This window comes from Papio anubis, chromosome 17 (assembly GCF_008728515.1).
Source record: "Papio anubis isolate 15944 chromosome 17, Panubis1.0, whole genome shotgun sequence".
Lineage (NCBI taxonomy): Eukaryota > Metazoa > Chordata > Mammalia > Primates > Cercopithecidae > Papio > Papio anubis.
The window spans coordinates 68,739,341-68,761,279 of NC_044992.1; the positions used below are offsets into that span (position 1 = coordinate 68,739,341).

Below are 21,939 nucleotides of genomic sequence, written 5' to 3' on the forward strand. Positions count from 1 at the left end.
TAAACTGTGAGGGCAGGCATTGAGAGAAAGATGGTAAAAAGAACCTATTCCTGGTCAAAAATGCTAAAATACTTGGAAGTGCAAATGTTTTGGTGCGTGGTATGTGAGCAGCATGTTTACCGTCTGTTCTTTCAGCGATAATTAATGCCTTCCATGATACTCATCGTCATCATACCTTGATGAGAAGGCCCTAGAAAAGAAACCCAGCCTGTTTTATTGGGTTACTTCACATCTATCATGATGCTTTTTCCTTGGATTTATAGCACTTTACAGTGAACTTACTTTTCCATACTAAATGTTAGCTTTGGAGACAGGTATCATCAGAACCATGGAGTTTGAGGTTTTCTAAGATGAGTTCATATTTTGATGATCTCCAGAAGTAACAACCCGGATTGTATTTTACGCACTTTTGAGGCGGATCTGGCTCTATTGCCAGGCTGGAGTGCAGTGGTGCGATCTCGGCTCACTGCACGCTCTGCCTCCAGTTCACAGCCATTCTCTGCCTCAGCCTCCCGGTAGCTGGGACTACAGTAGCCCGCCACCACGCCCGGCTAGTTTTTTGTATTTTTAGTAGGGGCAGGGGTTTCACTTTGTTAGCAGGATGGTGCTTGATCTCCTGACCTTGTGATCCACCTGCCTTGGGTTCCCAAAGTGCTGGGATTACAGGCGTGAGCCACCGCGCCTGGCCTATATATTTGTTTTTAGGTTTTTGTTTTGTTTCATTTTATTTTATTTTATTGTTATATTGAGACGGATTCTCACTTGGTCACCCAGGTCAGAGTGCAGTGGCGTGATCTTGGTTCACTGCAACCCCTGCCTCCTAGTTTCAAGCGGTTCTCCTGCCTCAGCCTCTCAAGTAGCTGGAACTACAGGCGCCTGCCACCATTCCTAGCTAATTTTTGTATTTTTGGTAGAGATGTTGGCCAGGCTGGGCTCTTAACTCCTGACCTCAGGTGATCTGCCCGCCTTGGCCTCCCAAAGTGCTGGGATTATAGGAGTGAGCCACCGTGCCCAGCCTGTTTTTAATTTTAGTATAGTCATTGTATTTTCTTGTTTTTGTTTGAGATAAGGTCTGGCTCTGTCACCCAGGTGGGAGTGCAGTGGTGTGATCATGGCTCACTGTAGCCTCCATCTCCTAGGCTCCTGTGATCCTCCCGCCTCAGCCTTATTTTCTGGTTTGATCTAAGTGCAGATTGCCAGTCTGCTGTTGTGACTTGATGCGTTTGTCTCACTGAAGACTGGTACCTGAGGCAGATGACTTTGGTTGAGATGTGGCACTTCTTTCCCTAGTGTAATGTGCATGCCATGTACTGTTGTGCATTTGCCAAAGCAGCCTTTGATCTAGCTGTGGATGCTCTGGGCTGTCAGTATTTGGAGAAGTGGATGGGTATGCTGAAACTACTGGGATCCTGACTCTTCTTTGAAAGGGCTCAAGTTTTTATGAATTTTAGTTTTTATAAATACCTTTTTAGGTATGAACACATATTCACAAATAGCATGCAATTTGAAACCTCGATTTACCAGTGGACTAAACAAGTCGTTTCTCTTGGTAGCCTTCCGATGAGGAAACGAGGTGGGCTACAGGAGCCTACAGAGGACTGAACTGTGATTACGTGTAGTCTTCCTGGGTCCTTGTCACTCTTACAGTCTAGAAGTAGCTTCGATGTTTATTTGCTTGGAGTTGCAGCGGCAGACCGTGGTGCTTGAAGCTGTTCATGGAGTGACCGCTTGTGTCTGAGCCAGCGTCGGAGGAAACTGATGTTCTGTGAGTGGGGCTGAGAGGCTTCTCTGCGATCGGCCCCTGCCTTGCTCCCTCTTGCTGGTGCCCTCCCTGCCAGGAATGTTGCTGTCTCTCTCTGGGTTTCTCTTTAGAGCCCTCTGCAGACGTCACCTCCCCAGCAAAGCCCTCTGTAACCACCCAGCCTGAAGTGGGTTCCCCCTAAATAGCTTAAGCAGGTTTTTTTGTTAATACAGTCCATTTGGTGTCAATCACTTCCTTTCTCAGTCTTTTTTTTCTATTGTTGCATATAGTTATACATTTGTTTTTGTTTTTGAGACAGAGTTTCGCTCTTGTTGCCCAGGCTGGAGGGCAATGGCACAGTCTCAGCTCACTGCATCCTCTACCTCCCGGATTCAAGTGGTTCTCCAGCCTCAGCCTCCTGAATAGCTGGGATTACCGCCATGCACCACCACGCCCAGCTACTTTTGTATTTTTAGTAGAGATGGGGTCTCACCATGTTGGCCAGGCTGGTCTCAAACTCCTGACCTCAGGTGAGGTAATCTACCCACCCCAGCCTCCCAAAGTGCTGGGATTACAGGCGTGAGCCACCCCACGCAGCTAGTTATGAGTTTTTATGTCGTGCCTCTCTAAATAAGCCATGATCCTGTGCCTTCCACTTTTATATTCCTTAGAATTTTTAGTTTAGGGCCTGCATGTGGTAGGCCCTCTGTAAAACAGAGATAGTGTGAGAATTACTTTGATAGTGTGAGAATTACAGAATTAGAACTCTGAGGGGCTTTGGTCAGTTTGCCACGTTTTCTTTCTTTCTTTTCTTTCTTCCTTTTTTTTTTTTTTTTTAATGCAGCCTACAGAGTTGGACACATTTTCTTGATAGGTTGAATACTTGTTTCTTTGAGCACTGGCAGCTTGTAATAGAGACTTAGGCCATAGTTAGTTGTTTTACTTACTGATTGTTTCCAGGGTAAAACCAGATCTGTGTATAAATGAGTTTGAGGGTCAGGTCTGATGCTATAGAATATCCCAGTTGTTGCATGGAAAACAGCTGGCTTGGTGTGTTGGCTAAATTGGGTATGAATATAGTCCACATTAAAGGTAGGCTCTTTAGGTTGAATTTCTTTTAAAAGGGTTTTTCCGGTGGAGTGCAGCATCCAGCTCATTAATTTTCAAGTTGAAATGTCTTCACAAAAACATGACTTTCTTTAGCACAGTACTAGCTTGTAATATGTCAAAATTGCATTCAAAGGTTGGTTAAAAGCTGAAAGTGCTGTTGCCAGCCTTCTGAATTGCAGGCTCAGAAATCCTTTTGAAAGAGGAAGAGAGTGGGTGTAGGAAGGTGGGAGGAAGCAGTTACCCAGGAGGAGCATCCTCTCAGGATCAGGTTGATGAGGCCCTAGTTTTGTTTTTGTTGTTGAAACAATTGCTGTGTAAAAATGAGTGAGCAAATGCCTACAGTAGCTATTTGTCTTACAGAAGTAATTTTTCCTTTAAAAAGGATACCTCAAAGAGCCTTTCTCCCTCTCTGAAGAACTTACTTCTGGGAGAGTTCATTTTGTTCAGCCCTTCTTGATTGTGTGTTTGGTAAATGTTGGGCGGGATTAGGAAATGGCTGGATGACACTCTGGATACCTGGAAATTGCTGCTGCTCTTCCGGCACAGTGATTCGAACCTGGTGAGAGTTGAAAAAGGGGTTCTTCCCACATTCTTTTAGTGCGGAGATAAAACGTGAAGGCCTGCTGATGTGGGCTCTGTAGCTCAAACGGGGTTTTAAAAATAGAGAAGCTTTCCAGAAAAGTCCAGGTTGCCGACTGTGCTTGAAAAGCATGAGCTCCCCAGGCTGCTGCTCCTCCGAGCCCCAAGGAGCTGGAGCCGGTGCCGAGGCCCCGGGAGAAGACCCTGTCCCGCTGTGCTGCTCACCAGGCCGGCCACCACCTCGGCCAGAGCTTCGGGCAGACCTAAAATTTGTAGACGTTTTCACATCTAAAACGTTGTGGTGGTGTATTTAATCAGTTATTGCAGAAGATAGTAAAAACTGTAGGTTGGTTTCTTGGTTTGTACCAATCTGTGTAGGCTCTAACTTTGTGTAATAAAAGCAGGTTTTATTTTATATGTGGACTTTCTCCCCTAAAGCTACCTTTTTCATACTGGTAATGTCTTTCCAGACTTTTTATTATGAGTAATGCTCATTTTTTAAAAAGTTGATAGAGAAGTACTGTGAACACCTGTATGCATGTCCCCTAGGTAAATTAGCACGTTTGCTTTCTCTCTCTCTCTTTCACAAACACATGTGCACATACATTTTGTAGAAACATTTGAAAGTAAGTTGCTTTATATCATGACACTTTACCCCTAAATACTAAAACATGTATTGCCTAAGAATAGATATTCTTCTGTCTAGCTGTGATTTTTATCACAGGCAAAGAATTGTGCACCTGTGGTCCCAGCTACTTGGGAGGCTGAGGTGGGAGGATCGCTTGAGCCAGGAGGTGGAAGATGCAGTGAGCCAAGATTGTGCCTGGGTGACCAGAGTGAGACCCTGTCTCAAAAGAATACAAATACAAAATAAAAAATGTTATTATATGAAACGCATGGTTGCATTTCCTCGGTTGTTCCCCAGATGTTTCAATAGCTATTTTTACTCTAATCCAAGAGCTAATGCAGCATTGCATTTGGTTGTTCTCTCTTTAGATGCCTTTATTCTAGACAGTTCCTTGCTTTTTTCTGTTTATCTTTTAAGACACTGACATTTTTGTTTGTTTGTTTGTTTGTTTAAGCATCTAGGGTGGTTGTGTAGAATGTTCCATAATTTGGGTTTGTCTGATGATTTTCTCCCGAGTAGCTGGGATTATAGGCATGTGCCACCATGCCTGGCTAATTTTTGTATTTTTAATAGAGACAGGGCTTCACCATGTTGGCCAGGCTGGTCTCAAACTCCTGACCTCAGGTGATCCGCCCGCCTCAGCTTCCCAAAGTGCTGTCATGAGCCACTGCACCCGGCCTGATGTCCTCATGGTTATTAGCTAAGGGTCAACCATCTTTGTCCTGAGGGCTGCAGAAGCCTGTGGTGTTTGTGTCTGCTTCTGCTGCATCACGCCAGGCTGTCCAGCTGTCCTGTCGCTGGGGCTCAGTTCAGTCATTTGGTGAAGGTGGTGCCCATGAGATCTTTCCATTGTAAAGGCACCCACCTTTGTTCCTGTGTTAAATTTATCTGTAATCTGCAGGATGATAATTTGAGACTCTGTCTCTTCTGAACCCCTTTCATTAGCGTTCATTGATGATCCTTGTCTGAATCAGTTATTATACATTGGTGGCTGGAAAATGGTGATTTCTTAAACACTCCCTCTGTGTTTATTAGATTTTTTTTTTTACCTGTAAAGTTTTCTCCCCTGTTGAGTATCACTGTGTGGTTTATAATGCTTTGCCACCTTTTTTCTTTCTGGTATTCAAATTATCCCACACTTGGTGAGTGGAGCCCCTTCAGGCTGGTTCCTCTGTCCCTTAGGCGTATCCCTGTCTGTCACTGGGCACTCCCTCGCCTCCTGGTGGGAAACGTTTCTACCTCACCTTGACCTTCCCGTGCTCCAGACGCGTAATCAACCATTTCTCCAAGCAGCACAGATTCCTTTGTCATAGGGAATGTTATTTGGAAATCAAGATCTGGTTGCCAAGTGTGCTCATCAGGAACTCAGATGTCATTGCTTTTCGCCCCTTCCAGTGGAAGGAGCTAGGAGCTAGGATGTAGATTGATGTTTTTAATCAAATTAGAATGCTTCTGTTTTTCAGGGCCTGCTTACACACTTAGTAGAAACTTGCGTGGCTTGTAGCTCATGCTGAAAAACTCTGGTTCTGGTACCTAAGCCACCCCAGAGATGAAAGTTACATCTACTTTTTGCGGTCTTTTCATTTCCAGAACCATCCACAGTTAGAACTGTATATGCTGACAGTATGCAGAATTCACTGACCTTAACATATCTCTGAAAGACGGTCAGGGTAAGAGAGTGCAGAAACAAAAGGCGGGACTGATCTTTTTATTGAGTAAGCTTGTATTCTATGCTTCAAAACGTGTTTATTGAACAATGACTTTGTTTTAGGCATTGAAGTCCTCGTTCTGCTGAGGATAAAAAGTCTTTGCCCTGCAGCCTAGCAGTGCATTTGGTGGCAGAGTGACAGGCTGGGAAGAGAATGTGGAGGGGGTGAGAGAGGCACTTGCTAACTGCCCCTGACACTGACAGAGCTCTGGAGAGGTCAGCGCAGCTTCTGAGTTAGCTGCTCCTTAGCCTGGATACCTTAAATGCCATCTGGTTGGTCATGCCAAGGTAGAGTGAATGTCTATGCAAATATGAGTCTACATGGATGGATAATTTTACAGGGAATGGAACGTTTTTAGTGTCGTTGAAATTCAAGGTGAGGCTGCGTGGGTGACACCTTCTGCTGACCACTCTATTTCAAGATTTGGAAGGATGGTGTGTGTATTTTGAAAATGGCCTAGTTCACGTGCTTAAATGGGAGAGACCCTAGCTAAGGCTACATCTTAGTAAGTGCTTACTCTGCGCTTTATGTCACTTACAAAGATTCATTTTGTTTGAAACCTTTGTAAGTCTCAGTTTCTTGGTACGTCATAGTACTGGAATGTACAAAGCCAATTTTTTTTTTTTTTAAGTAGAGTGCAGTGGAAGTCAGTTTAGATGGTTTTCAGTGTCCGTGTAGAACAAATGGTAGCCAACCTGTTTTCCTGGATTGTTCTTGTTCGGTACTTAATAAATTCTTAGGCCTATGAATGGGACTTATCTGTGGTGGGATCTGAGCAGGTGATTAAACTTCTTAAGTGTTGTTTACATAAAGTGCATAAAGAGACAGATACTGAGTGATTTTTCAAGACTCTGGCAGGATTCAGAATACGTTTGAGTAGAAGAGGGGAGTAGATATATTGAGTAGAAGAGAGGAGTAGTATATATATAAAAAAAGAATATATTTTTAACTTCCAAAGTAAGAACACTTAAGAAACACATATAATTGGCCACCACATGTGGGTTTTGCATCCTTTCCAGATCATCCTGCGCCTGACTGATATTAATTTTCTGAAAATGTGACTCTGGCCACCTGTTCATGCTCCCTCCATCCCAGCTCCTGGAGAGGAAGGCCAGGGCCTTCTATCTGCGCCCGGCAAGGCATGGTCTGTGCCTCATCATCATGCACCACAGAGACCCCTGGCCTCACCTCCCACCACTTCCCTCCCCTGGGGGCTTTGGGTCCGTGCCCCCACTGGAGGTCGCCTTGCAGTCGCACTCCTGAGTTCTTTCCTGGAAACGCTGTCCACTTCGCTGACTGTGAACAGACCCTGGCACGCTTCGAGGCTCAGCATGTGTGCCTCCTCTCTTTCAAGGCTTTCCCCACCCCACCCCTCCATGCAGAGCATGTTCTCCCTCTTCTGCCTCCTGGCAGCTGCTTATCCTTCTCACCCTCATGGATGCTGTTGACTCCCTTCCCTCCCTCCTGTACTGACTAGCTTGGTCCCTTGTACGTAGGCAGCTGGAGTGTAGCGTGTGCTTTTCACATTGATTTAACCTTGTAACGTTGTGGAGAGAAAGTGAGATACACGCAAGAAAACTGAGGGTGACTTTGAAGGAATTGTAGTCAAAACCCAGGCGGAGGAATTCCTGTGATTCTCTAGTCCTTCTGGGATCTTGGCGGCAGTGTTTGTGATCTGTGTATTACTTCTACTCAGAAGGGCAGTCCTGTTGAAGGTAAACATCAGGGAATTGCTGCCAGAAAGGGAGTGTTTTTAGTGTGATAATGCCCTGAAGCTACTTGTAACTTGTCAGAAGTAAAATCAAAGCCGTTTGTGCCATTTTCGTTAATATTTTTTAACACCAGAGGTTTCTTCCTTAACTCTGTTTTTGGTTGTGATTAATTTAAGATGGGAATTCACAGTTTTTACCCCACCTCATTTTTTAGTACATGTTGAGCATCTCAAATCTAAAAGTCCGAAGTCCGAAATGCTCCAGATGAGAAACTTTTTGAGCACTGACGCGATGCTCAAAGGAAATTCTCACTGGAGCATTTTGGATTTCGGATCTGTGGATTTGAGGTGCTTGACCAGTAAGTATAATAGAGCTATTCCCAAGATCCGAAAAAAATCTGAAATCAGAAGCCCTTTCTGGTCCCAGGCATCTTGGAGACGGGATGCTCAACCCATACAATCTTACAGAGGGGTGACATCTATCAGTCAAGCAAGAGTCATCCTGCAGTACCTTCCTTTATAATGAGGCTGACCATAGGGGCAGGCACTGGATTTCCTTTTTCAGGTTCCTTCTTACAGCCTAGATTCTTACTACCCTATGCCCCCCTCACCCCTTTTTTTTGAGACGGAGTCTTGCTCTGCCACCCAGGCTGGAGTGCAGTGGCACCATTTTGGCTCATTGCAGCCTCTGCCTCCCAGGTTCTAGTGATTTTCCCACCTCAGCATCCCTGGTAGCTGGGATTACAGGTGTGTGCCACCATGCCCTGCTAATTTTTGTATTTTTGGTAGAAATGGGGTTTTGATACATTGGTCAGGCTGGTCTCAAACTCCTGGCATCAAATGATCTGCCTGCCTTGGCCTCCCTAAGTGTTGGGATTACAGGCGTGAGCCACCGCACCCGGCCTTATTACCCTATATCCTATGGTTTCCTGTTCACATGCACCATGAGCTACTGGATTTCCTTTTTTTTTTTTGAGACAGGGTCTTACTCTTACTCTGTTGCCCAGGCTGGAGAGTACAGTGGTGCAGTCACAGGTCACTGCAGCCTGCACCTCCTGGGCTCAGGTGGTCCTCCCATGTCAGCCTCCTGAGTAGCTGGAACTACAGGCATGTACCACCACACCTGGCTAATTTTTATATTTTTTGTAGAGACGGGGTTATGCTGTGTTGCCTAGGCTGGTCTCAAACTCCCAGGCTCAAGTGATCTGCACACCTGGGCCTCTGGATCGATTAGGTTTTAATATGAATTCTGCAACATCTTTAGTTTGGTAATCTTTGTGGATTGCTACAGACTAAATTATTCACAAGGAATAATATTGAATAATTTAATTATTCACAAGGAATAATCTTGAAAGATCTCATGTGTTCTTTACTCATCTTCCCCCGGTGATAACATCTCGCAGAACTGCGTGCACTGTCACAGGATGCTGCCGTGCGTACAGTCGAGGCGCAGCGTGTTTCCCAGGCGCCCAGGCGTCTCTCTTGTGGCCCTTTTACAGCCACACCTGCTTCCCTCCTGCTCCCACCCCTTCCTTAGCCCCTGGCAACCACTCATCTGTTTTCGGTTTCTAAAGTTTTGTCTTTTGAAGAATGTTTTGGACATGGAATCATACAGTACGTAACTGCTGAGGCTTTTTTTTTTTTTAGCTTAGCGTAATTCTCCCACAATCCATCCAGTTCCTTGCATGTGTCAATAGTTCATTCTTTTTTTTGCTGAGCAGTGTTCTGTGGTGTGGCCGCGGTGCAGTTCGTTTAGCCTCGCTGAGGAAGGACGTCTCTGAGTTGTTCCCAGTTTCTATTATGAGGAACGCTGCTGTGAATGTTTCTGTGTAGGGTTTTGTGTGAACATAAGCTCTCATTTCTCTGGGATAAATGCCCAGGAGCGCAGTTGTTGGGTTGTATACCGTTGCATGTTTAGGTTTTAAGAAGATACCTGTTTTCTGGAGTGGTTGCACCATTTTACATTCCTGCCAGTGATGTGTAAGGGATTCAGTTCTTCCACATCCTAACCAGCATTTGATGGTGTCACTGTGTTTTATTTTAGCCATTCTGATAGTCGTATAGTGATACTTCTTTGTGATTTTTTTTTTTTTTTTTGAGACGGAGTCTCGCTCTGTAGCCCAGGCTGGAGTGCAGTGGCCGGATCTCAGCTCACTGCAAGCTCCGCCTCCCGGGTTCACGCCATTCTGCGGCCTCAGCTTCCCGAGTAGCTGGGACTACAGGCGTCCGCCACCTCGGCCGGCTAGTTTTTGTATTTCTTAGTAGAGACGGGGTTTCACCGTGTTAGCCAGGATGGTCTCGATCTCCTGACCTCGTGATCCGCCCATCTCGGCCTCCCAAAGTGCTGGGATTACAGGCTTGAGCCACTGCGCCCGGCCAATGGCCCTTTTCTCTAATGAACATCTCTCGTGTGCTTATTTGCCATCTGTGTATCCTCTCAGGTGAGATATCACTTTCTGTCTCTTGCCCATTTTCTAATTGGACTTTTGTAAACTCTTGAGTTTTTTTTTTTTTTTTTTTTTGATCATGGTAAAAGCACATGAAATTTACCATCTTAACCATTTTTAAATTTCAATTGTGTGTCAAAAGACAAAATTACAACAAATTTAGTGTATGTTAGTGTATGGATCTTAATTGGCTTTTTTGGTTCCAGAATCAGGCAACACCTCATTCTATAAAATAGAATTCTGTAAAATATAGTGAGTGTTTTCATGAGCCCAGCAGAGGAAGGTGGCTTTGTAGACAGAAAAGGGGTGAGGGAAACAGGCACAGAGAACAGCAAGCAGATGGGTGATTTCAGAGTGGCTTTCCTTGCAAAGGTTAACGCAGAGGGGACTTCCTTATCACGCTGGCCCAAACTGGCCCGTTTGGGGGATTCGCTGTTCTCTCTCTCCTGATTTCTTGGAAAGTCAGATAAACAGCTTACTTTTGGCTTGGTAGTGTGGAGGTTACCAAGAGGGACTCCATTTTGGTTTGGTCTGCTGGGCCTGGTGCAGGAGCTCAGTCCAAACCAGTGTTCTCCTGGTTCACTATACTTATGTTGAGTTTTGAGAATTTTTTATGTATTCTAGGCACTACTCCTTTGTCAGATACGTGGTTTGTAAATACCTCCTCCCATTTTGTAGTTTGTTTTTTCATCCTCTTAACGGGTTTTGTTTTGTTTTGTTTTGAGATGGAGTCTCGCTTTGTCGCCCGGGCTGGAGTGCAGTGGCTAACTACAAGCTCCACCTCCCGGGTTCACGCCATTCTCCTGCCTCGGCCTCCCGAGTAGCTGGGACTACAGGTGCCCACCACCACTCCCAGTTTATGTTTTTGTATTTTTAGTAGAGACAGGGTTTCACCGTGTCTATAGCCAGGATGGTCTCGATCTCCTGACCTTGTGATCTGCCCGCCTCAGCTTCCCAAAGTGCTGGGATTACAAGCGTGAGCTACTGCCCCTGGCCTTAACGGGGTCTTTTAGCTGATCAAATGTTTTTAACTTTGATGAAGTTCATTTTATCTATTTTTTCTCCTATGGATTGTGATTTTGGTGTCACATCCAAGAATTCTTTGCCTAGCCCAGGATCCCAAAGATTTTCTGTCTTTTTTCCTAAAAGTTTTAGTTTTGTGTTTTACATTTAAGTCCCTGATCTTTGAGTTACTTTTTATACAAGGTGTGAGGTTTAGGTCAAGATTCATTGTTGTTATTGTTTTTGCCTATGGATGTGTAATTGCTCCAGTAACGTGTTAAAAAGACTGGCCTCCTTTCTTTTCCCCATTGCTTTTACATCTCTGTTGAAAATCAATTGGTGTTTCCTGACAAAGGTGCAGATACTAAAAAATAAATCAGTTGGGTGTATTTGTTTGAGTCTGTTTCTGGGTTCTGTATTTTGTCCCATTGATCTGTATGTCAGTTACCCCTCTCCTAATACTAGACGGTCTTGATTACTGTAGTTGTATAGTAAGCCTTAATACTGGGGTGACTGATTCCTCCCAATTTATTCATCTTTTTCAAAGTTGTTTTAGTTATTCTAGTTCCTTTGTCTTTCTATATAAATTTTAAAACAATCTCGTCTATAGTTACCAAAACATCTTGCTGGGGTTTTGTTAGGAATGATGTTAGTTATGGGGAGAATTGAGATCTTTACTAGGTTGAATCTTCCAATCCATGGACATTGAGTGTCTTTTTCTTCTTTAATGAAAGCTTCAGATGTGAAGACAGACAGTCGTGGCGCTGCCCGTTGCCGTGCACCGAGAGGTGCTGTTCCAGGGAGAACACGTTCAGCGGCAGGACATCAGGATGTGTCTTTTGCTCACTTCCGCTTTTTTTGTTTTTAAATTTATAGGCCTATGAAAGGAGGTTCCCTACGTGTCCTTTGATTCCGATGTTCGTGGGCAGTGACACTGTGAATGAATTCAAGAGTGAAGATGGGGCTATTCATGTCATTGAAAGGCGCTGCAAGCTGGATGTCGATGCACCCAGACTGCTGAAGAAGGTAACGGGCGGAAAGGGCGTCTTGGAGGGCACCTCCCAAAGACAACACGAAGTTACACTACAGCTTCTGTGCAATTGGATGTTACTAGTTAACACTTTTTCTCTTTATTTCTTTTTTTTTTTTTTTTTTTTTTTTTAAGATTGCAGGAGTTGATTATGTTTATTTTGTCCAGAAAAACTCACTGAATTCTCGGGAACGTACTTTGCACATTGAGGCTCATAATGAAACATTTTCCAATCGGGTCATCATTAACGAGCATTGCTGCTACACCGTGAGTAATCTTTCACTCCGCGGAAGACGTTCTGCTGACATGTGGCTTCTGAGGATTGTTTGATCACCATTTTAAACAGTGCATCTTTTTGTCTTAGAGGGTAGTTCTTCATTAGATGTTGTCACTTATTTCTCATGTGTAGGAGGAAGGGTACCAGGTATGGTCTCCTGCAGAGTAGATTATGTTGTTGTGGCAGTTAAGGCAGCTGAGTGATGCCTTGATTTGGTTTTGCTTTTGTTTTTTTTGTTTTGTTTTGTTTTGTTTTGTTTTTTGAGACACAGTCTCCCTCTGTCACCCAGGCTGGAGTGCAGTGGCATGGTCTTGGCTCACGGCAACCTCCGTTTCCCAGGTTCAAGGGATTCTCCTGTCTCAGCCTCCCTAGTAGCTGGGATTACAGGCACACGCCATCACGCCAGGCTGATTTTTGTATTTTTAGCAGAGAAGGGGTTTCACCGTGTTGGCCAGGCTGGTCTGGAACTTCTGACCTCACATGATCCACCCCTTGGCCTACTTTCTTTCTTTCTTTTCTTTTTTTTCTTTTCTTTCTTCTCTTTCTTTCCTTTCTTTTTTTCTTTTTTAGATGGAGTTTCACTCTTGTCAGTCAGGCTGAAATGCAGTGGCACAGTCTCAGGTCACTTTAACCTCCACCTTGCAGGTTCAAGTGATTCTCATTTGTCAGCCTCCCAAGTAGCTGGAATTACAGGTGCTTGCCACCACACCTGGCTAATTTTTGTATTTTTAGTAGAGACAGGGTTTCACCGTGTTGGCCAGGTTGGTCTCCATCTCCTGACCTTGTGATCCGTCTGCCTCAGCCTCCCAAAGTGCTGGGATTACAGTCATGAGCCACCATGCCCAGCCTTAAATAATACTTTCATATGCCACTTCTTTTCTAGTCTCACTGTAATATGTTAGAAATATCTAATGAAGTACTAAGATGTGTGCCTTTAAGATTAGTGCCGCGAGTGTTTATCTGTCTTAGTATCTTCACTGCTTACCACCCTGTGTCAAGAACTTCTTTTATGAGAATTTTAGAATACTCTCCTGCCAGATTGCTATATTTCTGCCCTTCTCCCCTGCAGTGTAACCTTAACACTGAATTCAAAGTGATCTATTTAAAGTGTGTCAGATCAAGTCACTTCTCTGGGCTCAAAACCCTGGAGTGTCTCCACAGTTCACCCAGGGGAAGAGCCCAGAGTCCTTATGGTGGCTTGCAAGGGCCTGAGTTCTCTCCTGGTCACACCTTTCCTGTCCTCCTTGCCATGCGGTGGGCATCCCTCAGGGGCTTTGGCTCCAAGGTGCTCGCTGCCATGCTGTGCTATTCCTCCCTACGTCTCTAGTCTCACCTCCTCCCATCTCGGCTCAGGTTACCCCTTCTTGGCCAGCCCCAGCCACCCATTTAATTCTGCAGCCCGACACCCCAACCCCCAGTCTTTATTTTTTTCCTTCAGAGATGGGATCTTGCCCTGTCACTCAGGCTGAAGTACAGTGGCACAATCACAGTTTACTGCAGCCTTCACCTTCCAGACTTAAGTGATCCTTCCTACCTCAGCCTCCCAAGTAGCTGGGACTATAGGCACATGCCACCACACCTGGCTAATTTTTAAATTTCTTTGTAGAGATGAGGTCTTGCCCTGTTGCCCAGGCTGGGCTCAAACTCCTGGACTGAAGCCATCCTCTCACCTTGGCCTCCCGAAGTGTTGGGATTACAGGTGTGAGCCATCATGCCTGACCCCTATCCCTGGTTCTTTCAGCCTGCTTCAAGGTTTCTTTTTTCCATAGCACTTACTTATCTTTAATTTTCTTACATACTGTGTTTCTGGCTGATTGTCTCCTCTGTTAGACTCTGTTGAAAGCTTCCAAGGCCAGTACCTTTTTGTTCATGATGGAGAAGACTATTGAGTGAGTATGTTGAATGAATGAAGCAAGAATGAAAATGAAGCTCTCCTTTTTTTTTTTTTTTTTTTTTGAGACAGAGTCTCACTCTGTCGCCCAGGCTGGAGTGCAGTGACGCGATCTCGGTTCACTGCAAGCTCCGCCTCCTGGGTTCACACCATTCTCCTGCCTCAGCCTCCCGAGTAGCTGGACTACAGGCGCCCGCCACCGCGCCTGGCTAATTTTTTGTATTTTTAGTAGAGATAGGATTTCACTGTGTTAGCCAGGATGGTCTCGATCTCCTGACCTCGTGATCCACCCACCTCGGCCTCCCAAAGTGCTGGGATTATAGGTGTGAGCCACCGCACCTGGCCGAAGCTCTCTTTTTATAGTCATCTTTGAAATGTTTTTGAACAATTATTTGGATCTCTTCATGATTTAGAATGTGATTTTGGTCCTAATTTTGAACATGATTTTGGCATTTTTTCCATCTGCTGTCTTTGTGATAGTAGCATTATTAGTAAAGTAAGTGTTTCTTCTGGTTCCTGGTTAAACTGAGGAGCAGACAAATGATGTTCTGTTGTCAGTTCAGTCAGTGAGAGTGCTTTCTCTTTATCTGCAGGTTCACCCTGAAAATGAAGATTGGACCTGTTTTGAACAGTCTGCAAGTTTAGATATTAAATCTTTCTTTGGTTTTGAAAGTACTGTGGAAAAAATTGCAATGAAACAATATACCAGCAACATTAAAAAAGTGAGTGTATCTTGGGATTTTGCGGCAGAGGGTGGGCAGGAGTCTCTGAGATGACCCGTCTTTTTGGAAGGCTGGGGATGGGTTTAGCGAAGGATTTGCAGCATTTCTTGGGTGAAGACGCTGTGATCCCTACCCCCGCCTCATCTTTAGGTATAGGGGTTAAGGTGGTGCTGGTTGCTGATGGGGGAAGGAGGTGCCTGTCGCTCACGCTATGACACTGTCTGCCTGGAGTTGCTGAGAGAGGTAGAAGTTGGGGAGAGGCAGCAGCAGCTGGCACACAGCACCCAGGCCTTGCAGCAGGATCGGGAGGAGGCCTGGGGGCCTGGGAAGGTGCTTGCCAGGCAGGCTGCCCCCCTTGGATTGTCAGTTCTTCCACGGAAGACCTTCCTTTCTCGTTTTTGTGTTGTTGCTCATCAGTTGTTATGGAATTGTGGTTTTGAAATCTATCCATGTGGGATTATGGAGTGGTTTTTGAAGGCTCATTTTCAGGGTACTGCGTTGAAAAGAATTGAAATTGAGACAGAAATCATATATTGAGTACAAGTACCATAAATCAGCATTTTAAAATAGTCATATAAAAATTCCATCTCTTTAGATATTAGTTCCTAAACCTTGGAAAAGAACAAGTAAAATAAACACACAAAACCATTTGGCCTTTTTTTTTTTTTTTTTTCTATTTATTTTGTAGCAATTCAGTTTTATTGGTGTTTAAAAAAGCTTATGAGGGACTGGGCGCACTGGCTCGTGCCTGTAGTCCCAGCACTTTGGGAGGCTGAGGTGGGCAGATTGCTTGAGCCCAGGAGTTCGAGACCAGCCTGGACAACATTTCGAAACCCCATATTTACAAAGAATACAAAAATTAGCCAGATGTGGTGGCACATACCTGTAATCCCAGCTACTGGGGAGGCTGAGATAGGAGGATGGCTTGAGTCCAGGAGGTCAAGAGTACAGTGAGCTGTGATCATGCCACTGCGCTCCAGCCTGGGCCACGAAGCGAGACCCTGTCTCAAAAAAAAAGCTTTTGAGGCTCACCATCTTCTGTTGGCTAGAAAAAGAAAAATCTTGGGAGGGATGAATGATTTGAATATTGAATATATATTCACCTTTAAATTGCTTTTGTTTTAAAGGGAAAGGAAATCATTGAATACTACCTTCGCCAGTTAGAAGAAGAAGGCATAACCTTTGTGCCCCGTTGGACTCCGCCTTCCATCACGCCCTGTTCAGAGACATCTTTGTCATCCTGCAAGAAACAAGCAGCGTCCATGGCCGTCGTCATCCCAGATGCTGCCCTCAAGGAGGGGCTGAGTGGTGATGCCCTCAGCAGCCCCAGTGCACCTGAGCCCGTGGTGGGCACCCCTGATGGTGGGTCTGGCAGGGACTTCATCCTGAGAGCAAGGCTAGGGAAGTCAGCATGGCCGCTTTCTCTCTGTTCGCTCTGCCTGTTCCCGCTTCCTTGGAACATTAGATAACTCATAAAGAAAAGACCTATATCTCTTTTCTGGCCCTTGTCCTCTTAACGTATGTAACACACTCATTCTACTTTCCATTAGATTTTTTTTGTTAATAGGTTGGAAGGGTTATATCAAGTTATTTTTATTCTTTTATAGATACCGGAAGGTGTTTGTTTGTTTAAGAAATCGGGTCTCACTGTGTTGCCCAGGATGGTCTTGAACTCCTGGGCTCAATCAGTCCTTCTGCCTTGGCCTCCCAAAGTGCTGGGATTATAGGTGTGAGCCACCACGCCTGGCCTAAGGAAGGAATTTGTTTGTTTGTTTATTTATTTATTATTTATTTATTTTTGAGACGGAGTCTTACTCTGTTGCTCAGGCTGGAGTGCAGTGGTGTGATCTTGGCTCACTGCAACCTCCACCTCCCAGGTTCAAGTGATTCTCCTGCCTCAGCCTCCCGAGTAGCTGGGACCACAGGCATGTGCCACCATGCCCGACTAATTTTTGTTTTTTGTTTTTTTTTTTTTTGAGGTGGAGTCTTGCTCTGTCACCCAGGCTGGACTGCAGTGGTGCGATCTGAGCTCAGTGCAACCTTCGCCTCCTGGGTCCAAGTGATTCGCCTGCCTCAGCCTCTTCAGTAGCTGGCATTTTAGGCATGCACCACCATGCCTGGCTAATTTTTATATTCCTAGTAGAGATGGGGTTTCACCATGTTGGCCAGGCTGGTCTTGAACTCCTGATCTCAGGTGATCTGCCCACCTCAGCCTCCTGAGTAGCTGGGATTACAGGCGTGAGCCACCAGATTTCTTACATTCTTGAACACAGTAGCTCTATTCAAAATAGATTTAGATTTCCTGGGTTTTTTTTTTCATAAATTTTATATCTTGTGAGTCCTTTTTGTGTTATGTTCCTCTTGAAATTAAAACAGTCATTAATATCTCTTATAGTCAGGAATAGTATTGTGATTTGGCAATAGAGGTAACTCAGTGGTAATCAGGGAAAGATAATTGAGTCAGAAAGTTGACCTGTGGTTTAGTCAGTGATTGATCTCAAAGCCTGTCCCTAGAGTCCTCTAGGGTATCTGGTTTACATCTGCCGTCTCTGTGGTTTCATTTGCCTCTAAGACTCTAAGACCACACGTTAACTCCACTGAGCAGGAAGACTTTGGGAGCCTAAAGCTCCAGTGTTTTTGTTGTAAATAAATGTCACTTACGTTCCAGACAAACTAGATGCCGACTACATCAAGAGATACCTGGGCGATTTGACTCCGCTGCAGGAGAGCTGCCTCATTAGACTTCGCCAGTGGCTCCAGGAGACCCACAAGGGCAAAGTGAGTGTCGGTACCATGCCCAGTGTGCAGGGCCAGAGCTACGTGAAATCATGGAATCTCTTCCTGCTCATGGTCACCAAGAGTAATATTCCCAACTTCCACAGCTGGGAAGGTTTCTTCCAGTTTAGAAGTCATTGAATTTGTGTCTCTGTGGAATCTAAGTCCTTTATAGCAAGTGATGATTCATGACTAACTACATTTTTCTAGACTTTACAGAGCAAGGTCTGGCTACAGACAGTGTCACATCACAAAGCAGCATGTGTTCCAAGTATTCATACGTTCAAATTTTCAGAAGGTGTAAAAAGAGTTCAGAGATTTATCAGAGATTAGAAACGTTTGAGCTTTAATTTTCAGGTTTTTGGTGAAATTTTAGCCTCATAAGGGTGTAGATTTTTATGGTAAGCCTTTTGTAGTGAGCAGAGCCTGGTATGTATCTAGCAAGTTACTGGCATTATTTAGTAAAGGAAAACTAGGCGTGACTTGTAGTCGGCCTGATCTCTAATTCTGTCAGCCTGGTTACTACAGAACAAATAACTGAGTGCCGTTGAATACCAGTCATCAAGAAAACCACTGCAGTAATGATGGCCGCCATTTGTTGTCTACTTACTGTGCATTAGACACTGGTTTCAGGCCTTTATTCCGTCCTTCCAGCAGCTCTCTCTGGTGGTGTTTTTTCACTGGTTTTACACGTGAGGAAACTGGGGCGGAGAGAAGTGAAGTAACCTGCCTGAGGTCTCACAGCCAGCGAGTGGTGGGGTCAGGATTTAAGCCCAGGCCATTTTGTTCCAGAACCTACATTCTTAACCACTTCCACGTAAGTGTGGTCCTTTCTGAGTGAAGATGATGCCACATCAGTAGGCCACATGCTTTTGAGTTATTTCCCAGGAGTTGGGGTCATGAGTAGCTCATGTTCCCACCCCCTTCTTGTTCTGATGGACCAGCCTCTGAGTTGGTAAGCACATGGCCACGGAGGAAGACACTTAGTCCACGCGACACTCAGAACACGGCCTTGGTCTTGTTCTTCATTCAGGGAGGCCAACCTGTTGATTGACAGTAATGGAATCTGGAGAAGATTCCTATATGTTAGTCAGCAATACTGCCACACCATGAAAACCCAACATGCTTTTTTGTATTCTGACTTTTTCTGTGGTTTTTGTTTTTAATTATCTTAAGTCTTATGATCAGTCATAATTTTTAACTTTGTGTGTATCTCCTAATCTTTCTAATAAGTTGGCAAAAGCACCATTGCCAATCACATAGACACGTGGTAGTTCTACAGTTTTATGTTTTTGAATTTTTTTTTTTTTATACAGAGTCTTGCTCCATCACCCAGGCTGGTGCAGTCTTGGGTCACTACAACCTCTGCCTCCCAGGTTCAGGCTATTCTCCTGCTGAGGCTCAGCCTCTTGAGAGCTGGGATTAGCTCTGCCACCATTCCTGGCTAAGTTTTGTATTTTTAGTAGAGAACAGGGTTTCACCATATTGGCCAGGCTGGTCTCGAACTCCTGACCTCAAGTGATCCACCTGCCTTAACCTTCCAAAGTGCTGGGATTACAGGTGTGAGCCACTGGGCCCAGCCTCGAATGACTTTTTAAAGACAATGCTAAATTATGACTTAGTCTGACTTAAGTAGTAAAGAATTGAAAAGTGAAGTTTAACTTGCTACTATTTCTTGTCATACTGACTTTTAAAAGCATCTGACCTTATAGATTATCTATAAAATGTGAGAAGTGTTAAATATTCCTTATTTGATATTACACATAAACTACACTAAAATGCCTTTTAATAAGTAAAGGGAACCATTTTGGATACAGGAAATTCTAATTAGATTGGCATAGTTAAGGCCAGAAATATAAAGTAAATATTGCTGCTTTATCTTCAGCCTTTGCCTTTAAGAGGCAAATAAATAGAAAATACAGGTGAGTCTTGCTGGATTCTGAGGCAGTGAAGGGATTTCCTCGGTATTTAAATAGAGTCATATAGCCAGTTATGTAAACCCAGATATAAAACCAATCTCCAGTAGGTTTTAAGATGGCATTTACGATCTTTGTGAAAGTTGAACATTACTAGTGAAGTCTAATCATGTCTTTAGAAGGGGAAAGCAGTGTAGCATTACTGAATCAGAATTATTAAAATTCAAAAAACCGAACATAGTCCTTTAACCACAAGCCAGCCTTAGTTAAATCAGGATTGCCCAACAAAAATATTCTGATGATCGTTCATGATCTGAATTCTGGCGTATGAGATCTATTAAATTATGATACACATTAAAAAGTCATGACATTTCTGTTTTCTAATAAGGCAGTGACCAATTACTACTCATTAGTAGCTTTTTTGAGATAAACTTTCAAGTCTGCCCTTTCTGTCTTCTTCTTTTTTTTTTTTTTTTTTTTTTGAGATGGAGTTTCGCTCTTGTTCCCCAGGCTGAAGTGCAATGGTGCGATCTCATCTCACTGCCTCCTCTGCCTCCCGGGTTCAAACGATTCTCCTGCTTCAGCCTCCCAAGTAGCTGGGACTACAGGTGTGCACCACCACACCCGGCTAATTTTGTTCTTTTAGTAGAGACAGGGTTTCTCCATGTTGGTCAGGCTGGTCTTGAACTCCTGACCTCAAGTGATCCGCCTGCCTTGGCCTCCCAAAGTGCTGGGATTACAGGCATGAGCCACCACAGCCGGCCAGTGAAGACCATTTTTGTTCCAGGGATTCTCCAAATACCCCATCAGTGTGTCCTCACTCCAGGTGATGCCTTTGTTCTTATCGGCATCTGTATGTAAGAGAATCTGGCAGTCTGGCCTGTCTTCTGCCCAGAGAGACTGTGGAGATGTGGACCAGTCTCGTGCTTGCTTCCCTTTTCCGTGGTGTGGCACTGGGCACCCTTCGGAACAAAAATCTTGCCTTTCTCAACATCATCCATGTTTAATACTCTTTTGTTGCTGGCACTATGAAGGTTTCCATTCAGAAGCCAGGTGTCCTGCTCTCTCTTTATTCTGACTTTTTATTTAAATGCAGTATGTGTACAGAAAAGTGCACAGATCATAGTCATTCATAGATCCGTTCATAGAATTGAAGCATTTGATGTTTAGGGAATTATTTATGCCTTCGCTCTACTTTGCAGAAACTAAAATGAAATACCATAACGATTATTCAAACTGATAATGCTGATTTTCTCTAGAGCAGTAAGGGAGATTTTTCTGGTACCAGCTCATTTTAAATAGTATAATAATGCAGCTCACTGTTGATTAAAAGTGGGAGTTGTAGGCCAGACCTGGTGGCTCACGCCTGTAATCCCAACACTTTGGGAGGCCAAGGCAGGAGGATCGCTTGAGCTCAGAAGTTTGAGACCAGCCTGGGCAACGTGGGGAAAGCACATCTCTACAAATACAAAACTTAGCTGGGTGTGGTGGCGTGTGCCTGTGGTCCCAGCTACTCAGGAGGCTGAGGTGGGAGGATTGCCTAAGCCCAGGAGTTGGTGGCTGCAGTGAGCTGAGATCGTGCCACAACACTCTAGTCTGGGTGACAGAATGAGAGACCCTGTCTGCAAAAGAAAAGTGGAAATTTTAGGGTCTTATTCCCTTAGCAACTTTTTTTAGTGCAGTTAATGTGATCTCAGCTCACTGCAGCCTCCACCTCCCAGATTCAAGTGATCCTCCTGCCTCAGCCTCCGAGTAGCTGGGATTACAGGCATGCACCACCATGCCTGGTTGATTTTTGTAGTTTTGATAGAGATGGGGTTTCACCATATTGGCCAGGCTGGTCTCGAACTCCTGAGCTCAAGTGATCCACCCACCTCGGCCTCCCAAAGTTCCCTTCACATCTGTTAACGTTGCTTAGAAACATCTTTCTCTCTCAATAGATTCCAAAAGATGAGCATATTCTTCGGTTTCTCCGTGCGCGGGATTTTAATATTGACAAAGCCAGAGAGATCATGTGTCAGTCTTTGACGTGGAGAAAGCAGCACCAGGTAGACTACATTCTTGAAACCTGGACCCCTCCTCAGGTCCTTCAGGATTACTACGCGGGAGGCTGGCATCATCACGACAAAGGTACCGGATGGAGTTGAAACTGTGTTTCCGTCATTGTCTTGATGTGTGGTTGAAGATATCTTCCAAGGCCTCCTTCCCTGGAGTTGAGTGGGGCCCCTTGAGTGCATCGTTTCTCCTCACTCTGAGAATTTGGCACCTTCCCCAAGTTGAACAGACTGATACGCTTCCCCGCGGGCACACTCCCATCCCGCCCTGGGCAGGCAGGAAGGGCCTGGGACTGCTCTTTCCTCATGGACGCTCGTCATCCTTGGGCAAATGACTTGATTTCCTC

The 21,939-nt window shown here is 44.7% G+C and overlaps 1 protein-coding gene across 1 annotated transcript in view; it reads left to right on the top strand.

The window, feature by feature from the left end:
* The window catches only part of SEC14L1 (SEC14 like lipid binding 1), a 75,181-nt gene that overhangs the window by 38,094 nt on the left and 15,148 nt on the right, over positions 1-21,939 (top strand). Inside the window, exons 4-9 of the mRNA XM_031657808.1 lie at positions 11,804-11,953; positions 12,093-12,224; positions 14,719-14,847; positions 15,975-16,209; positions 17,516-17,625; positions 21,479-21,668. Coding sequence (XP_031513668.1) covers positions 11,804-11,953; positions 12,093-12,224; positions 14,719-14,847; positions 15,975-16,209; positions 17,516-17,625; positions 21,479-21,668 — 946 coding nt within the window. The remainder of the gene's footprint in view (positions 1-11,803; positions 11,954-12,092; positions 12,225-14,718; positions 14,848-15,974; positions 16,210-17,515; positions 17,626-21,478; positions 21,669-21,939) is intronic.